The sequence below is a fragment of the Anolis sagrei genome, chromosome 1, assembly GCF_037176765.1.
Source record: "Anolis sagrei isolate rAnoSag1 chromosome 1, rAnoSag1.mat, whole genome shotgun sequence".
NCBI lineage: Eukaryota > Metazoa > Chordata > Lepidosauria > Squamata > Dactyloidae > Anolis > Anolis sagrei.
Genome location: NC_090021.1, coordinates 38,750,411 through 38,769,882, shown reverse-complemented (window position 1 = coordinate 38,769,882; position 19,472 = coordinate 38,750,411). Strand labels below are relative to the sequence as shown.

The following is a 19,472-nucleotide window of genomic DNA, read 5'->3' as shown; positions in this document are numbered from 1 at the left end:
AAAAGTGTGGGAATCTTCTGTGTCTAGATTTGCTTTGACTTTCTGTAAGTTGTAAGTTTGGGGAGGAAAGTTAATAATTGCACTTGCTTGCAGATAAATGTGCTTAACTATTTTGTTTATGCATTATTTAAAATTGCAGTACCTGACTAGTAATAAATGTGGCCAGTATGTTGACATCAGAATTTTAGCTGCAGATCTACAGAAAACATACAGGTAAGACATATATTTCTTTTATTTTCTTATGAGAGAGAAAGAATAACATACAGCAGTCTGGTGTGCATGGCATGTCAAGCTATACTCTATGGAATGATCATCAACTTACCAAAATCCATAATTTTGGCCCTAAAACCTACCCTCAAATATACAAGTATATAGTCAGTCCTCCACATTCTCAGGTTAGTGCGAAAAAAGTGTATAAAAATCAATTTTAACCTGAGATAATACCTCTCTATAAATCTTTAGGTTCTCCAGCATGAATCTGTGACTAACTTCCACACTGGAGAAAGTTAGACATTCCCAAAGTTGTTTTCTCAAGGAATCTTTAGAATATCCAGCATTAGTGTGGTCAACTTCTGGGGGGAATTGGCCATATAATAATACTAGAGATTCTCAGAAAGAAAATTTTAATTATAAATAATTAAAAATTGTGAAAGTCAGACCTGTAAGTGTTGAGGGCTAACTGTATATGGTAATCTATCTTTGACTTTAATAACTCTATGTTAGGATTTTTTTTCTTATAGAGTTTCCATCTGGATGTAGTATGTGCAAAACACATTCTTATGAGAAATGCTATTTTTAAAAATTATTTTTCAGTGCTGATTATGGGCGACGAAAAAGAAATGCCTTTAGAATACAGGTTGAGAAGGGTGAGTGTTATTATTATCAAGTCATTACATCATAGGTTATCCGGGTTTCAGTCAAGTCATATTTATATATTTATGCCTACTAACTTGAGTCCTGCTAGTTTTATCCTTTAATTACAGTCTTTTTCAGGGCAATGTGTTTGAATTTGATTTTTCACCATAATAAACATGAATATGTTTGTGCTCTGCAGAGCATTTCTAGTATTTGAAGTGCTCTAGTGGTTGAAAAGGGAGTTGTGTTCCAACTCCAGGTAGTCTTGATCCATTTCAAACCGGCTTCAGAGCAGGATACGAAGTTGAGACCGCTGTGATCATCTTAGTGGATGATCTCTGTCTCTACACTGACAAGGGATGTGTCCCTGTCGGTGCTGTCCAGCGACACACAGACACACACATCACTTGTATTATGTGTTTAGATTTTAATTATGTTGTACCCTTGCCTCAAGGCAGGTAACAAATTTTATATTGTTCTTGTTCTTAATTGTTATTTGGTTGTACTAGTTGCATAATGGTACTGTGTGTCTGTCTGTCTGTCTGTCTGTCTGTGTCTGTTGGGGCATTCTTAACATTTTAGACCACGGGAATGTCTAGGACCTCCAGATATTTTAAACTACAACTCTTACAACCCTTCGCTATTTACCAAATTGCCTGTTGGAAGTCTATAACTCTGAAGGTTATAGGTTAACTCTGTTCTTTCAACCCGAATCCTGTTGGTAATCCCAAAAAAGAATTTACCTATTGTATCCACAGAATTTACATAAGTGTTGATTTACTATTGAACAATTAATTTAGCAGGTTTGCTCTAGTTGGAACTACCAATAGGTTTCAGATCTTTATCTGTATTTTTTTATCCTTAGTTTTTAGGCTCATCAATGATGAGTTGAAGACTGAGGATTTTGCAGCTCTGGAGGATGAACATCTGGCTAAGAAAGCAAGACACACAGGAGAGGAAAAGTATGTTTGGATAACTTACCAAGTGTGATTGCTTTACACACACAAAAATGAGTAATATCTGTGTCATAAATAGTTAACTGTACCTGCCAAGATAACAAGGTCTGTTAGTAAAAGAGGGAAGATGGTATTCCTTGTTTCCTGCAGCTCAAAATCTGCTTTGGAGAGTTTTGAAGCCTTGGAGATTTGGGGAGTTGAAGAGGAAAAAGTGCTCTTGCGGAAGCAGTTGTCAACAACTGTGAGACAACATTTAGATGTTTACCGCCTCCTTCCTTAAGCAGCTATTAACTCATTTCCCCCTGTTTCAGCCCCAATAGTGGCATATTCCACTAGCTATAATCAGTCTGTGGTTACAAACTGGATATTTTCTAGGCCAGGCATCCTCCCAGTAGTAATTTCAATGGGTGTGTGCATTCAGGGTTTTTTTCAGATTTAATTTCTGTATTGTATGTACTGAGCTCAACTTTGTTGGCAGGGGGAAAGAATATGTACAGGCAGATTGGTTCCATTTTAAATAACATACTTTGATGTGGGGCATTTTATCAATCATAGTCTCATGGCTTTCTTCCAAGAGATATACTTAAGTTAAATGATTTGTTGTTTCCTTCAAGTGTTGAATTTAGTTTTGAAACTGTAGTTAAACTTCTCTTTTTTCTAAAGTGATTCAGAAAGCTGCTTGGATACCTCCGACACTGAGACAGAACTACCTGTAAGTGTGCTCCCTGTGGCAATTCTAGTAAAATTCACCTACTATTATTTGTTCTGAATATTAGTTATAGGTCTAAAATCAAGTATATACAGAAGTGTGTACATTTAAATCTGTACTGGCCAACAGCTGGGACACAGTGCCATTGTAGATTGAACATGTCAAAATGTATATGGAGTTCTTGCCATCAAATGCCTTGATAGTTTCATCTCTAAACCAGGGTTTAGGAATCGGCAGCCTTTCAGAGCTTGTTAGCCTCTGAGCGGCCCAGCCTGGTATACTGTGAGCTGTAGTCCAACAAAATTTAATCTCACACGTTCTCATTTCAAGTTTTCAAAAGAAGGACCTGTACTAACAAGTCAGACATAATAATAGATGTGATTCTGATATAATCCAGCCACTGGCCTTCTAATCATTTCAAGAGCAAGTCACATAGTCCAGCTGCTTATACAGCAAATGGCAGTCCTATTTATTGGCCATGTGGGTGAACGAATACACGTCATCTGTTATGCATTACTGTCAGTCGTCTTACCTATATAATTACCAAACACTTCTGAACAAGTTGAAACATGTCCAGAAAAGAATGACTAAAATGGTAAAAATGTCAGGAAGCTAAGACCTAAGAAGAATAGATTAGGAAGCTAGGTATGTTTAGCTTGTCGATAAGAAGATTGATAAGACACACAAAACCCATGTTCAGAGATTTGAAAGAATGTCATCTTGAGGGGGGAACAAGCTTGTTTTCTGCTGCTCAGAAATTGGGTGCCCTGGCATGAGCAATTTCTCTCAGCTTTTCTCATGCCCAAAGATCGGAAAGAAGCCAGCAAGCACATGGGAAGAAAGGACATAGTCTGTAATTCTTTCCTTCCTTCATCCTCCTGTGTGGAAGCTGGCTGCTTTCCTACCCTGGGCATGACAAAAGCAGCTAGCAACCAGGAAGAGGGAGAAAGGAAGGAAAGAACTACAGATCCATTTGTTTCTCCCCTTGAGTGGTTTTTGGCTCACTTCCTCCTTTGAGCCCGAGACACTGGGGGTGGAGGTGCACCCCATAGTTCTTCTCTACCCCTGAGTGGTTTCAACCATCTTTTCCTGTGACCAGTGTAGCTAGAAAGGTGGCCAGCAAGCACAAAAGGGAAAAAGAAATTGATCTATAGTTCTTTCTGTTTTTTTTTCTCCCTCTATGTGGTTTCTGGCTGCTTTTTTCATGCTTGGGGAGGAAGGCAGCCAGCTACTGGGCATGAATAGAAAGAAAGGAGCCAAATTCCTCCTTTCCTTTGCCCAGTGGAAATAGACAGGACACAGCAACAGGAAAAGAAAAGGTAGGATGAATTCGAGAGTAGATGGAGAAAAAACTGGGGGGAGTGCAAAGGAGGCCTTGGTAACCACTATGACCCCCCCCCCAACCACAGTGGCAACATTCCATTTCTCCCCAAGATATTTGCAGTTTTTCATAAACTTTGTTGGGTGAGTGGGCTTATTAAAAAAAGACCCTCATAAATGTGTAGCAGAGTAACTTAGCTGCAGCGTGACCCAGCACCAGTAGCCCAAAGTGAGGAAAAGGACAAAAACACAGAGATCGATGTTATCTCTTCCATAGGAGGCTTTCCTTTATAGCAAAATAATATGGTTGTACCATTTACAAGAATAGTACACAGTTCTTTATACTTCCTTCTTTGCTTCCATGCTGGGCTTCTTTCTTACGCAGATAAACAACTTCACTCTCAGAGAGTCTCCTCTCACACCAAAGTTACACAGGAGCTTCACACAGTAGCTTTTTACACACAGCAGCAGCCTTACACATGATGACCTTCAACCTGGGGCTTCTCTCACCTAAGTTTCCCACACCAGGTCTATGCAAACTGAGGCCTACCTCACACTGAGGCCTTTCTCCCACTGAAGCCTTCTCACACTGAGGGCTCTCTCAAACTGATGCCTCTCATACACTGAGGCCTATTTATACTGAGACCTATTAACACTGAGGCCTATTAATGAGCCCCTTCTTCCACAGAGACCTCTCACAGACTGAGGGCTACTAAGCTACAAGCACACCTACTTATATTAAAATGCTGCTTTTGTTGAGACCATTTCACCCTTTCAGTTCTTGACTCATAGAATCATAGAGTCATAGAATCCTTGAGTTGGAAGAGACTTCGTAGGCCATCCAGTCCAACCCCCTTCCAAGTAGCAGGAAAATCATATCCAAAGCACCCCCGACAGATACCTACTTAATATTCAATATTTTTGACACTTTACTCAAATGTGATTAATAAAATAGTTGTAGTTTTGCAAATTGATTTTTCCATTGACTTTTCTATAAATATTACATCCTTTAGCCCTCAAATCACATGAACACATCTTTATTGGACTTGTACCGGAAAGGAAATCCAGACTGTCTTCCAGAATCTGCTAAAAATGGGCTGACAAAGTGCAGCACACCTTCACAAACAGTGATGCCTGGGTCAAATGCAGTTCTTCCACAAGTATCATCTGAGACAAGGATTTCAGAAGGTGGATGGTTTATTGATAAAAACCCAAGCAGAAAAGAGAAAGACTTTTTTATCGATCTTTGTGAAGAAGAAGAGAGTGATGGTGTCAAACAGGTGACAGAGGTAACTATTTAACATTAGTGTGGCAATCCTAATCTTTCCTGTTTTATTTCTAAAGCAATAAAATATATAAATAAATAATTTTAAAAATCACAATTTGTTTTAGAAACTGTGTGTTTAGACAAGCTAAATTCTAAGGCTTTTACCAGCTAATCGTCATAAGCAGCTCAAATAAGTAACAGTTCTCCCCGCCCATTAATCCATCACAAATTAAAAAATTATTTTACTATTTTTCAATATGGAGAGCAATGATTTAGCAGCCCAAGAGCTGTGCAGTATTCCCAAGATTCTGTAAACCAGGTGGAGAAAGCCCAACTTTTAGGCCACATGCATCCCTTTCGGTCTTATTTTAGGGAACTCCTTCCCCCATTTAATTCCTTTTTGGCTGAAAAATCCCAGAAAAAGAGCCCAAACCCTTATTGCATCCCCTTATTTTCCTCTTTCCTCACAAATTAGGAAACCCTGCCACATTTCAGCCAATTTCCAGAGCTGGAAGTGATTCATCATCACTGTTCTTACCAGGAGGGATTGTATAGCCTCCTAGTTTAAAGTGACACCCTCCCAACCACTCCACAATAGTCCAGCTGCTTTAAACTATGTAAGGGTTTCAGCCAATCCATCCACCATGCTTGCCCCAATAATAAGATTAAAGTGTATTATTTTTTCTGAGCAATGATTGTTCAAACAAGGGTGTAAAAATTAAACACATTGCATTGTTGTACATTATTTTTCTTTCTAAATGTTTACTGCATACATTGTATCAGTAAAGCCCATTTTTCCCGATTGTACAATTTGTGTTGTAGAATGCCAAAGATGTTTCTTTCCTGGAGACTCCATCAACGAAAAACAGAAACAGGCGAAGTAAAAGGAGAAAAGAAGAATTTCAGGATGTAGAAGAAGAAATACAGTCCGCTCTGAGGAAACAGAAAGGTAAGAGTGCTTGTCTGTACTTTGATGGAAAGTTAGTTCTAACATTTTAAGAGTATTACTGATACTGCAGTCATTTTCGAAGTCACAACAGTTCTTACTGCTCAGTCTTTTCTGAAACGGTTGTTTGTGTTTTCTCTGAATGTTTGGGAACATCGGCTAATCCGGTGCGATGAAGTTCATGATCAAGGACTGGCAATCACAGACAACGAAATTGGATTATGATTTTAGTTAAGAGATGCATTGATCTGTATTGGTGGCCCAATACTGTGTACTGTATACGTGTTCTATGTTTTTAATCTGAATATTGTTGTTTTTAAGTGTTTTTAAGTGTTGTAAACCGCAATGAGTTGCCGATTTAGGCTGAGATATTAGCGGTATACAAGTGCATTAATAAATAAATAAATAATAAACAGCAGAACAACTTTCGCTCTGTTGTTGTTTATTTGTTCAGTCGCTTCCAACTCTTCATGACCTCATGGGCTAGCCCACACCAGAGCTCCTTCAAAGTCAAGGATGCCATCCATCCATCTTGCCCTTGGTCCGCCCCTCTTCCTTTTTCCTTCCTTTTTCCCCAACATCATTGTCTTCTCCAAGCTTTCCTGTCTTCTCATTATGTGGCCAAAGTACTTCATCTTTGTCTCTAATATCCTTCCCTCCAATGAACAGTCAGGCTTTATTTCCTGGAGTGTGGACTGGTTTGATATTCTCGTGGTCCAAGGCACTTTCAGAATTTTCCTCCAACACCACAGTTCAAAAGTGTCTATCTTCCTTCGCTCAGCCTTTCTTTTGGTCCAGCTCTCACATCCGTAGGTTACTACAGGGAATACCATTGCTTTAACTATGTGGACCTTCGTTACCACTGTGATGTCTCTACCCTTCACTGTTTTATCGAGATTGGTCATTGTTCTCCTCCCAAGAAGTAAACATCTTCTGATTTCCTGGTTGCAGTCTGCGTCTGCAGTGATCTTTGTGCCTAGATATACAAAGTCTGTCACTGCCTCCACGTTTTCCCTCTGTTTGCCACTTATCAATCAGTCTTGTTGCCATAATCTTGTTTTTTTTATGCAAGCCAGCTTTTGTACTTTCTTATTTCATTTTGGTTAGAAGGCTCTTCAGCTCCTCCTCGCTTTCAGCCATCAAAGTGGTATAATCTGCATATCTAAGGTTGTTAATGTTTCTTCCAGCAATTTTAACTCCAGCCTTGGATTCGTCAAGCCCACACATCACATGATGTGTTCTACATACAAGTTGAATAGATTGGGTGAGATAGCTTTCTTCTCATGATAAATTTAACTTTTCTTCCAGTTAAATCAAAAGGTGTGGAACTGCGGACGTCTTCAGTGAAATTTGAGGACATAGGAGGCAATGATGAGACTTTGAAGGTTAGATTTAACTCACTTATTTGACTAATAGATTAAAATTGTAAACAGTGTATGAGCTCAGTGAAAGCTGCAGGTATCTATGGTACCAGGAGTTAATTGTTATTTCAAATTTTTGTATATCTATCTATCTATCTATCTATCTTCAGGCCGAAATCAATTTGTTCATCTTAGTCAAAATAGTGAGAGATTGAAATGGCAAAATTTTGTGAGTGTCAATTTTTCAGAGTCCCATTCATTCAGTAGATCAGCTGTAGTCAGAATTAACAGATTTCTAATTATCAATGTTTGTACCTTCTGCTTAAAGACATTATTTTTGTTGGCCATGTTCAACAGTAAGAAAAATTAAACTCTTATGGGAACAAAGACATTTGAAAAACTTATCAATGCAAGTTAAAGAAAACTATTATAGATTGATATGGAAATGGTATCTAACACAAGTAAAAATAGCAAATATAAATATATAAAAGTACTAAAAAAAAACCTGTTGGAGAGGATGCCAAGAAGTAGGAACGTATATACATATGTGGTGGCAATGTAAACATGTAAGTGAACTTTGGAGAACAGTTTTTAGAGAGGTAGAATTTTATGAATATAAAATAAGACAGAAATCCTAGTATTGCTTTGTTATTGTTATGTAACAACAAACAGCTAAAAAAGAGGAAAAGATGCAACATTTAATTTTCTAACAGTAGCAAGGTTGTTTATAGCATGGAATTGGAAAAGGGGAATAAATATACAAATTGAAGAGTGGTGTAAGGAATTATGGAAATTGGCAATAAATGATAAATTGGCATGTAAATGACTTTTCAAGGGAGGAATATGGAGGGAAAATGATTTTGATGATGTCTGGAGAAAATTTATTGAAAAAGGATTAATAAAGAAGGATTGAAAGTTACCGCCAAAAGAGGAAATGAAATTTTGGACAGAAAATATAAAAATAAGGGATCACGGAGGTGAAGGATAGAAATACATATATAAGAGTGAAATGTACAATAGATATAATGAGATTAATGATAGGAAAGGATTAAGTGTTTTTATACTATGTATCTGCTGAATTATAAATGTATTGTTTTATTTTTCAAAAAAATATAATAAATATTTAAATAAAAAGAAAAATTAAAACTCTGCAAATTTGCTTAATTGCATAATTCTAATTTTGCCAGTTGTGTAAGTGAGTACTAAAGGCTTGGTCTCTCTAAAATCTCGGCTAGTATTTTTTTTTCTGGTTGTACAGTTTGCAGTTTACATTGTAAGTGAACTTTCAAACACATCTTGAAAAGATACGAATGAGGACTAGAAATGTCGGTTCTAAAACCAGCTTTTTCATTTCAATGAAAATATATTCTCATCCCAATCTGTGCTGTGTCTGCCCTTGTACTGATGCAACACTAATAGCATTGAGTAATTTTATCAAGTCAGCATTATTTCTGTTTGCTGTATTAAGTCCTACAAATTCTATAAATAGCCCAACTGTCCCATTTTCATTGTAGGAAGTATGCAAGATGCTGGTGCACATCCGTCATCCTGAAGTGTACAACCACATAGGAGCTGTTCCACCCCAAGGATTTCTCTTACATGGGCCCCCAGGCTGTGGAAAAACATTACTAGCACAGGCAATCGCTGGGGTGAGGCTATTTGGCATGTGCTCTTTTTTTTCTCTAAATATGGTTTAGAATCTGAAAGGGTGCAGCAGATGACTGCTGATCTGAATAAGGCAAGTATCTAGTCTGTAGAGACTCCTGTGTCATCCCTGCCCCCTGTAGACTACAGAGATGAATTTCCTCAGTTATTTTGAATTAGTCTGGGAACTTTGCAGGTATTTGCAGGAACTTCCATGTAGGGCAATGGGAAGGAGAACTGAAACCAGTTGTTGAAAAAAAATGCCAAACGAGGGAGCCATGGTGTGGAGAAATGGGTCCATACCCTTTGCCACAATCCGTAATCTGAAGGCTAGTTGCATAATCCTCAGCTAAGACCCTATATGGAGCTTGCTTCCAAAAGGTACCAAACCCATCTGAACAAATTTTAAAGGAATTGAAAAAAATGCATCCTTTTGCTGCAAAGTGCCATTTTTCGAGCCCTGTACCAAAATGATTTGATACATATTGATAGTTGTGTACATAATATTCTACTCTAGCCAACAACATGCTGCCACCTAAAACTCATTTTATCTAGTCCCTTTTAGAAACAAACGCCATACATATATCTTTAAGTTTCTAAATTACTGTTGCTCCTAATAGATCTGGAATTCAGCGTATTGTAGATTAAGTGCAAGTCCTGCATAAACCACAAAACAAATCCCTGCAGTTCATTTTGCAGTATTCTGAGTGCCTAACCTTGCAAGAACATAGAGGAAAACATTTTGTAATCCTTCAGCTTTTGACATAATTTCTGTTGGAATACCCAGTTCTTGTCTACTCTTCAAGTTTCTGAAAAATAGGGCCTTGTTAACAAGTTTTGTCTTCCTCTTCTTTCTGTCGTCCAACCTTTCCTAGAAGCCACAATTGTACAATCCAGGGCTCCCTGCTGGGTCCCTATATGCTGAACAAAGCACAGCAAGGTCTTGTGTAACTTTCAGCAAATGGCTTACAGTAATTGCTACTGTCTACCCAGCCCCCAGCAGTTCAGTCCTGTGCTATAGAGACTGTTTTTATCCTTCTGAAACTTGATGAGTATTTTTCTGTGGTTCTGTTTTTGTTTTAGGAACTTGAACTGCCAATACTTAAAGTAGCTGCTACTGAGATTGTGTCAGGAGTATCTGGTGAATCAGAACAAAAGCTACGGGAGCTCTTTGACCAAGCTGTGGTGAGAATGCAAACTATTCTGTAAAGTCTTCATGTACTTTTCATTTGTTTCAAATAATATTTTTCTTTGCCTGTATAGGAAAATCAATTGTTGCTCCAGGGTTGGCAGGTAGCTGTCATTCAAGGATAGCAACACTAATTTCAGCCAGGTAACGAGGTGAAGTAATCTATAGGGTTGTGCAATTTGACTGGACCACAAATTGCACCAAAATTTTGGTATCCAAATTTTGGTGGGTACCCAGATCCGCTTTCAAGAGCCTCCCAAAATCTGTGAATGGCAAAAAAACATTTTTTTGCAAGATTTGTGAAGATCTGGCCCATTGGCAACAATGGGAAACTTATGAGGCTCACCTTTCCGGCATCAGACTTAACAAACCACTCTTTCTGTGACCCTTTCCCTTCTGTCTTTCAAGGAGACTTGGGTTTAAGGCAAGGGCTTAAGAAAAAACCCTTCCTGGGATCCTTTCCCTTCTAGCAGATGTCTCCTTCCCCACACGCCACATGAAGCCAAAAGAAACCAAAAGCAGCTATTTTTCGGCAGCCACTGTTCTATCATGGCCAAAAAAATTGGTGGCAGACCTCATGCTGTTATGGGCAGCCAGTCCAGCCAAAGACCGTTTTTTGAAAACAGATCCATGCACAACCCTAATAATCTGCTTTTGGTGGAGCAAGGTTGGGTGGTTTGAAGACGTAATTGATAAAAGGAGGAAATCATATCTTAACAGCGTTCCTCCAGTGCCTCTTGAAGAATTGATGAGAGGAAAGTAAGGAGTGGATGAAATCCTCCGCTTATTTGAAGGGCAGCAGGTAAACAGGGTGAAGAAGGGAGCAGTAATTGTAAATAGATTCTCTCTTTGAAAGAAATCTCTGAAACTGAGCTGGGATATTATGTTTTTTAAAATTGAATAAAGAAACCATACATTCCATAGAAAATCAAATCAAGTAATAAATCGTTCTTAATATGTCTAGTACAGTTGTTTTTATCTAGATTAGTTTCAGGTTTATATGAATAACATCTAGTTGGTCATAACATTCAACTTCTCATGTAAACCTCAGATAAGAGATTCTTGTAAAGATAACACATGAGGAGGAAGGACTGCATACATACCTTTCAACGAAAAGCTTCCGCCTTGGTTCCTAGCATCTCTTTGTGGGGCTCGGAAAATCCCTTTTCTAATATTCTGCAGTAATGATGTCTCACCAGTATAGATGGAGTACACTGAGGCAAAAGAACCAATTGCAACTTCCTATAGTTTTATCTATATGGATATTCCGAAGGGGGAAATCTCTCTTGTTTCTTTGTTGCTGGTGACGAGTGGTGAGACCTGCTGCTGCAATCTTTTTATATTTATATTTTCAGTATTATATCTTTAATCTCATTCCATTCCTCTCGTTCTTCCTTCTATTTGCTAGTTTAGCTACAGTCTGTCCATTTGATATTGATTCCTGATTGCTTTGCCACTCAAGAGTTCGTGTTGGCAGAAGATTTGGGGAGCTGTGATTCACTACTTTCTCCCATATCTCTCTCCCAAATCTGTTCTATGTGGTTATGGATACAGGTTTGGGAAAATCCCTTGTAGGAGGTAGAGTTTTCTGTGGCCAGATTGTTCATAAAATATGTATCTGGATTAAAGCTACTATTCGAAGTTCAAGCCACTGGTACCATACAGAATTCCCAGCTACTATTTTATTTGAAATTTTGAAAAAAAACCCATAATAAGCTGAAAGTTTCTTTCAAGTTTCTGTATCATTCCTGATGTATTTTCCCCCTTACTTCTTAGGCCAATGCCCCATGCCTTCTGTTCTTAGACGAAATTGATGCCATCACACCCAAAAGGGAAGTTGCTTCAAAGGATATGGAACGGAGAATTGTGGCCCAGCTTCTGACTTGCATGGATGGTTAGTCCTCTCCCGTCCCATTCTATGTTGCCCCCAGTCTCCACACTATGAGTAAATTGCTTCATTGAATCTAGCTTTTTAGAGAAAGGTCTAATTTTGATATTTGTTTGCATTTAAAGAAACTTTTTAGTTTTGTGTCTTGCCAGCTATGGCTTTTCCAGATCTCTTTTTATAGTCTCAAATTCCAAGGATGAATTATATTAGAGAGAAAGAGCAGAACGCACATAAATGAACGATCCAGTGGCACCTAAAAATGTAGCATATTTCTCAAGCGAATGTGTTCATGGAACAGAGCCCACTTTGTCAAATGCATGTTTCATCACAGATTGCAGATACACAGATTAATTGGGTACTGCCAAAAGAAAACAAAATGTGTTGCTAAAGGTCAAACAGTGCTGAGGAAAGCTGTTACTGTGACAAAGTGTTATGCATAATCACAGCATCCAGTCAGATAAATACAATTTTCAGTTCATATGGTTTTGATGTGCCTTTCATACTAGCAGTTGCCTGTAATGATGAGGCATCGCAAGATCAAATGTTTTCTGCAACTCTTTGTGAAAACCACACTGTTCTCCTTGACTACTGCCACAAGGAGAGGAATGATGGGATTCCTGCCAAGTGGCAAAGTGTGGGAGGATTAAGATAAGCCAGAAGTCTTCAGAGACCTAGGCTTATCAGCTTTGAGTAAAGTGGTCGTGCAGTGTGTTAAAATGATCCTTCTTGCAGCAGAAGTGGCTGAAATAATGGGTTTTGGGCTTAGGTGTTGTTGTTGTTTTTGTTGTTGTTGTTGTGTTGCCTAAGTAGGGGCACAACTGCTGCTCTGACTTATTCCTTTCCTCTGTATCCACTAGTCAGGCAAGCAACTCAAAAAACTAGGACAGCCACAAAATGTGGCCTGACATTACATCTTTCAGCCAAGTTCCAAGTAGTCCCACCTTTTCTTGTTTCCCCTGCTTTGAGATGCACTTTACATCCTTCTGGCCTCTTCAGAGGTACCTGAAAACTTGTGCTGGATTTTTTTTCAATGTTTGTCTTTGCATAATTGGGATCTCGTATGGGGTTTCATATTATGCGGTGGTTAAAAGCTGAATATTTGGAAGTTCCTATTTAAAGTTCTACTTCTTCTTGAACTCACTAGGGGGCTCTACACAACCAGCTGTCTTTTCTAGTCTGTACTTAGTCTACCCTTCAGACTAGTCATCTGTCAGGGCTGCTTTAATTGTGCTTTTCCTGCATGGCAGAGGGTTAGACTACATGGCCCATGTGGTCTCTTCCAACTCTATTATTCCATGATTCTACAAAATAGATCATACCAACTGATTCAAAGTATTCCATCTGTCAGGGGTGCTTTGAATGCGATTTTCCTGCTAATTGGTAGGAGGTTGGACTGGATGGCCCATGAGGTCTCTTCTAACTCTATGATTCTATGATGTTAAACATAGCTGAAGATGTAACAGAAATGGTGAATTATAAAGAGCTTTGAAGGCTTAACAGTGCCATAATAAGTAGTATTCGTCTGGCAGCAATCACTCTTTCAGTATTATATTTAGATTGTAGGGGACTGTTTATTTATTTCATTCATTTACATCCCACGTTTTTCCCAATAATGAGACATAAAGCAACTTGTCAAGAACAATACAGGTGAACCTGTACAAACACAGCAATAAAATATAAGTGATATATTAAGTAGTATAACATAAAGTAATGTAATAAAAATAATATAATACAAAATAAAAATATTAACAACTATATACAGGGTGAGGTAGCATAACTTCCTTTTTAAAAATGCGCGCCATTCAGTCGGTTGAAGACATAGCGGAGCTCTAGTGGTCTCATTCGAGAGGCGGGAGAATAAAGTTTTGTCCTGACACAGTTCAGTCGCCATCATGCGTTGGAACAGTGAGGAGCGTGCTTTTGCCATTGAGGCCTACTTTTCGAGCAGATTTGGAGTGGCCGGCCCGCTCTCCAGATTTGGCCCCTTGTGATTTTTTTCTATGGGTTTTATTGAAATCCCGTGTTTATGTGAACCGTTCTAGGACCCTACAAGATTTGAAGACCAACATCCCGGAAGAAATTGCCAACATAATGCCTGCTATGCTGGCAAGAGTAATGACAAACGCCAGAAATCGGTTTACTCAGTGTATGGAGAATGGGGGGCATCACCTACCTAATTTGATCTTCAAAACTACGTAAAACAAAACTTTAGGTATGCGCCTACATTATTAAAAAATAATTCTGATTCATCCAATGGGTTTTATTAAGTTTTGAAAAAAGGAAGTTATGCTGCCTCACCCTGTATAAAGTATAAATATAAAAGATACCTTAAATAACCAAATAATCTGGGAAGTAAAAACCTTTACAAGTAATTCAAAGACCAAATAAAAATCAAACTAATAGCACAATAAACCATTAAATATTAATGACAATCACTTTCTCAAAGCCTGACAGAATATGTTTACTAGCTAGTCGAAGAAGAGTAAGGAGAGGGAACCATCCTATTTTTGAAGGCTAGGAGCAATTACTAAGAAAACCCTCCCCTTTGTTCCAGATAAATAAGGCTGAGAAGGTAGTGGGAGAGAGAGAGATGTACCTCTCTGAAGATCTTAGAGCAGAAGTGGATGTAGGTGAAATACCATCGATGGATATAGCGTTTCAAATAGCATGAAGTCATACCTTGTAGGGCTTTTCGCCAGTACTGAAGCCTTCGGTCTTCCAGATCTTTTGATCTCCTGCTTCCTGGATCCTGTTTCTGTATAGCCAGTGATAAAGGTGTTGTCAGAACACATTGCAATCTAAATATCTAAAAGGCCTAAGGTTCTCCATCCTTGATTTAATGAGAAGGTAAAATTTGTATGTATTTCTGATGTTACCCCACATTGACCATGTTGTTTATTGTGTGACCTAAGGAGAGATATGGCAATCATAGAGTTGGAAGATACCTCATGGGCCATCCAGTCCAACCCCCTGCCAAGAAGCAGGAAAATTGCATTCAAAGCACCCCTGACAGATGGCCATGCAGGCTTTGTTTAAAAGCCTCCAAAGAAAGAGACTCACTACAATCCAAGGCAGAGAGTTTCACTGCTGAACAGCTCTCACGGTGAGGAAGTACTTCCTAATGTTCAGGTGGAATCTCCTTTCCTGTAGTTTGAAGCAATTATTCCATGTCCTAGTTTCCAGGGCAGAAGAAAACAAGCTTGCTCCCTCCTCCCTATGACTTCCCCTCACATATTTACACATGGCCATAATGCCTCCTTTCAGCCTTCTCTTCTGAAGGCTAAATATGCCCAACTCTTTAAGCCGCTCCTCATAGGGCTTGTTCTCCAGATCCTTGATCATTTTAATTACCCACCTCTGGACACATTCCAGCTTGTCAACATCTACGTATCTCCCTTCAATTGCAGTGCCCAGAATTGGACGCAGTATTCCAGGTGTGGTCTGACCAAGGCAGAATATAGGGGTAGCAAGACTTCCCTGGATCTAGACATTATACTCTAGAAGTAATTAGAAGTTTTTCTTGACCCCAAAAGCCCCAACACCCATTAGAGGTGTTTGGGAACAAAATATATTTGATCTTTTGGTAGGATGACAATGGGTGCGATCCCCTAAGGTCTCCTAAGGTGCTAATGCAGCCTGCTAAGCCTTTTGCAGTTCTGCTGTAGGGCAGCACAGATGGAGTCAAACTACCATCCCCTGATAGGGTGTGCCACACTTTAGGAGACTAATCTTGCTGTTCTGCATCAGTGTGTACTATAATTAATAAGCCTAACATCTAAAGCTGTGTAGCATAAACAGCAATGTTTTGATACAAAGCACAGCCTGTCTCACTAGTTGTATATATGTTTGTTGTTTCTTTCCTTTGTCCCTCAGACCTGAATAATCTGGCTGGCACTGCTCAGGTGCTGGTAATTGGAGCAACCAACAGGCCTGACTCGTTGGAGCCAGCCTTGAGACGTGCAGGAAGATTTGACCGAGAAATTTGTTTGGGAATTCCAGATGAAGCAGCCAGAGAAAAGTTTGTCAGCCTTTTTTTCCTATTTTTTTTTCTTTTGTGGGTGGATTCTGATTTTGACTACCAAGATCCTGAACTTAAACACATCCCTTACAGCATTTGTGGTTTTTCCAGTCACCTAGGAAGTACTACATGATGGGCCATGAATTCCAGAGCCTCTTCTGAGAAAGTATATAGTTAATCAATCCAGTCCTAATTCCACATCCTTACACTACATAATCATGTTTTCACTTTCTCTGAGGCAGATTTTGATCACAGGGGTGTTTCGGCCTCTTGCTCAAGTGTTTGGACTATTTAGTGCCCAAACTTTTTTTCTTTCCTTATGTCCTTTTAACTTTTTTGAACCTCTGGTTGAAGCACATTTCATTCTTTATGTGATTGGCATGAATTTGTTGCCAGAGCCTAGGCTGGCCTAGTGAAGATGAAGACAATTAATATGTAATTTATAGCCATAGGGTAGAAGTGAATAGTGCCCTGTAGTCTAGCCAACCTTTTTGTCTTGTGTACTATTTGGCTTTGAAGAAATATCTTATTGGAAAGAGTGGGAGGCTCCAATAGGATGTTTCATTGCCCATTGAAGAATCAAGAGCTTTGTGAAGTGAGAGCGTCAAACCTGTTCTCATCAGCTACAATCATACACATGCCCAAATTGCATAGTTGCTTGAAGCAATTAGCCATTTTTAAAAGTGCTTTGTTTCTGCAAATGGACATCTTTTTTACAGACTAAATGGTGTGATAGCCCAAAGGAGGTGGACATTATCAGATGTTTGGCGGTATGGAGGTTGAGAAGCCTTTAATTTGTACAGAGTTATCATTGTAAACTTAAACGGTGTTGACACATAACTAATTGGTTGGTAACATTTTTGATATGTTAATAACATATATTTTTTCTGTCACAAGCAACTTGAGAAACTGCAAGTTGCTTCTGGTTTGAGAAAATTGGCCATTTGCAAGGATGTTGCCCAGGGGATGCCCGGATGTTTTGTCATCCTTGTGGGAGGTTTCTCTCCAGCATGGGGAGCTGGAGCTGACAGAGAGAGCTCATCCACGCTCTCCCCGGATTTGAACCTCTGACTTGTTGCTCTTCAGTCCTGCCGGCACAAGAGTTTAACCCATCACGCCACCGGGACAAAATATAAAGTATATTATTATATATATCCCACCCTATCTCCCTGAGGTGACTGAGGGCGGATTCCAGTACTCATATATACTAAGTATTCAATGCCATTATACAATTAACAAAGACAAACAGTACATAAACTGAGATAAAAGCTTCCCATCTTTTTCCATCTCTGGCATCTTGGAGTTTGCGGTGCTCAACTCCGGCCATAGGGGGTGCTGTCGCTCCATCTTCTTTGCCGAGGAGCTTTGTTGTCCTTAGACGCTCTCCCAATCAAATAGTTGGCATGTCCACATGGAAGCCTTTTATCACCTCCCCGCCAAAGTGGCACCTATTTATCTACTCACATTGCTGTTTTCAAACTGCTAGGTGAGCAGAAGCTGGGGTGATGGTTGGGAGTTTCCACAACCCAGGCTTGAACTGTCTACCTTTCAATCAACAGGATTTTCTGCAGCTGGCAGTTTAACCAGCTGTGCTAAACACCTAAATGCAATGTTGAAATGCATTTAGGCGTTTCAATGATCATTTCAGTATATAATCAAAAATCATTCTCTACTTCATGAGCCCCTCACCATATATCTTGTGCATACTATAAATCGGGAAAGGATGAAGCCTTTTTTCTGTTGGCAGTCATGGGACTTTGTAGCACTCAGACATGTTAACTTTATCAACAACATAGTCATACTCCAGTTTTAAAAAGTGAGAAAACAAAATATACTTTACCCCCTCATGCATTCCGATTATTCTGAATACTAAAGTAGTTACTGTTATTACTGCATTTGTTGTTTTGCTTCTTTGTTTAACTGAGTGGTCTTGTCTCATTCTCTCTTTAGTAGATCCTCAGAATGTATGTTAAAGAACTGGTATGTTTCTTTTAATGAAGACTGAAATATTTATGAAGAGCTTTATTTTATCCTCAGAATCCTAAAGACACTCTGTCGAAAACTTAGACTCCGAGAATCCTTTGACTTTGGTCACTTGGCTCATATGACTCCCGGCTACGTTGGTGCTGATCTCATGGCGCTGTGCCGTGAGGCAGCAATGTGTGCAGTCAATAGAGTTCTTGTTAAACCGGATGTCGAGAAACAGGAAGTAATGAGAAAGGAAGAAGGAGCATCTAGACAAGACATGGAGAGGAATATAGAAGAGCTTGCGAGAAACGATACTGAAGAGACAGATCTACCCACTAAAGTATATACTTGCTTGACTGGAGTCTACTTTAACTCATTAATATCTTTCTGTTTGGTGGTATAAAACCGATTCCCTTTCCTAGGACCAAAAAAAAAAAAGATTTTGTGGAAAATAAATAAGTCAAAAACTATCAGTATAATTTTAGATTCCTTGGGTCCATTTAAAAAGTGGTGAGCAAGCTTTAGGGTTCTGTAGAACTCATCTTTGGATTTAGTTTGGGGCAGGGAATCTTATGTGCTGCCCTGAACTGTTTGGAGGAAGAATGAAATAAAATGTAATCCTAGTAACAATGGGGTAAGAATGGATAGTCTAACATCCTAACGTTGGAAACAGAGCTAAGTTATTTGAATTTCCCAACCTGCATGCTACTGACATGTGCTAATCTAGATGACAAGTGATAGTCTGGGAGAAGTTGTTGGACTATATAGGCAACCCCCAAGTTATGAACAAGATAGGTTCTGTAGGTTTGTTCTTAAGTTGAATTTATCTATAAGTTGGAACATGTACATTTTAAAGTGTAAATCCAGTGTGTGTGTGTACACATATACATATATATACATGTGTGTGTGTGTACATATACATATAAGCTTTGGGTATCATAGAGAAGGGTTAATAGCCCAGTGATGTTTGTTTTGCTGTCTGTGGCCCTGTTCAGAAGATTTTGCCTCATTCCCCTGTGAATTTGATTTTTGGAAATGTGACTTTGATTATAAAGCTTCAATGGAGACACCTTTTCCCCATGATAACTCTTCCATGAGCGAATTTCCCTTTTGTAGAGTAGATTTCTCTCACTTCCTGTTGTTTCACCCCATTCTTAACTATACGTCATTTGTAAGTCAGATGTTTGTAACTAGCCAGACTACCTGTACTGGCCAAGCTTCTTGAAGTTGTAGTCAGACTGCATTTAGAGGACTGTGGAAGTTGCTTTCCCCATATAAACTGTATTTAAACATTTTTGTACGTCACTTATTGAGATACAGAGTGCTTTATCAAATGTTTTGCTGAAATCAA

The 19,472-nt window shown here is 39.0% G+C and overlaps 1 protein-coding gene across 1 annotated transcript in view; it reads left to right on the top strand.

The window, feature by feature from the left end:
- NVL (nuclear VCP like) overlaps positions 1-19,472 on the top strand; it is a 48,336-nt gene that overhangs the window by 4,479 nt on the left and 24,385 nt on the right. Inside the window, exons 2-13 of the mRNA XM_060754192.2 lie at positions 140-213; positions 814-866; positions 1,721-1,817; positions 2,475-2,523; positions 4,854-5,129; positions 5,930-6,056; positions 7,362-7,438; positions 8,929-9,063; positions 10,142-10,243; positions 12,024-12,141; positions 16,009-16,153; positions 18,191-18,461. Coding sequence (XP_060610175.2) covers positions 140-213; positions 814-866; positions 1,721-1,817; positions 2,475-2,523; positions 4,854-5,129; positions 5,930-6,056; positions 7,362-7,438; positions 8,929-9,063; positions 10,142-10,243; positions 12,024-12,141; positions 16,009-16,153; positions 18,191-18,461 — 1,524 coding nt within the window. The remainder of the gene's footprint in view (positions 1-139; positions 214-813; positions 867-1,720; positions 1,818-2,474; positions 2,524-4,853; positions 5,130-5,929; positions 6,057-7,361; positions 7,439-8,928; positions 9,064-10,141; positions 10,244-12,023; positions 12,142-16,008; positions 16,154-18,190; positions 18,462-19,472) is intronic.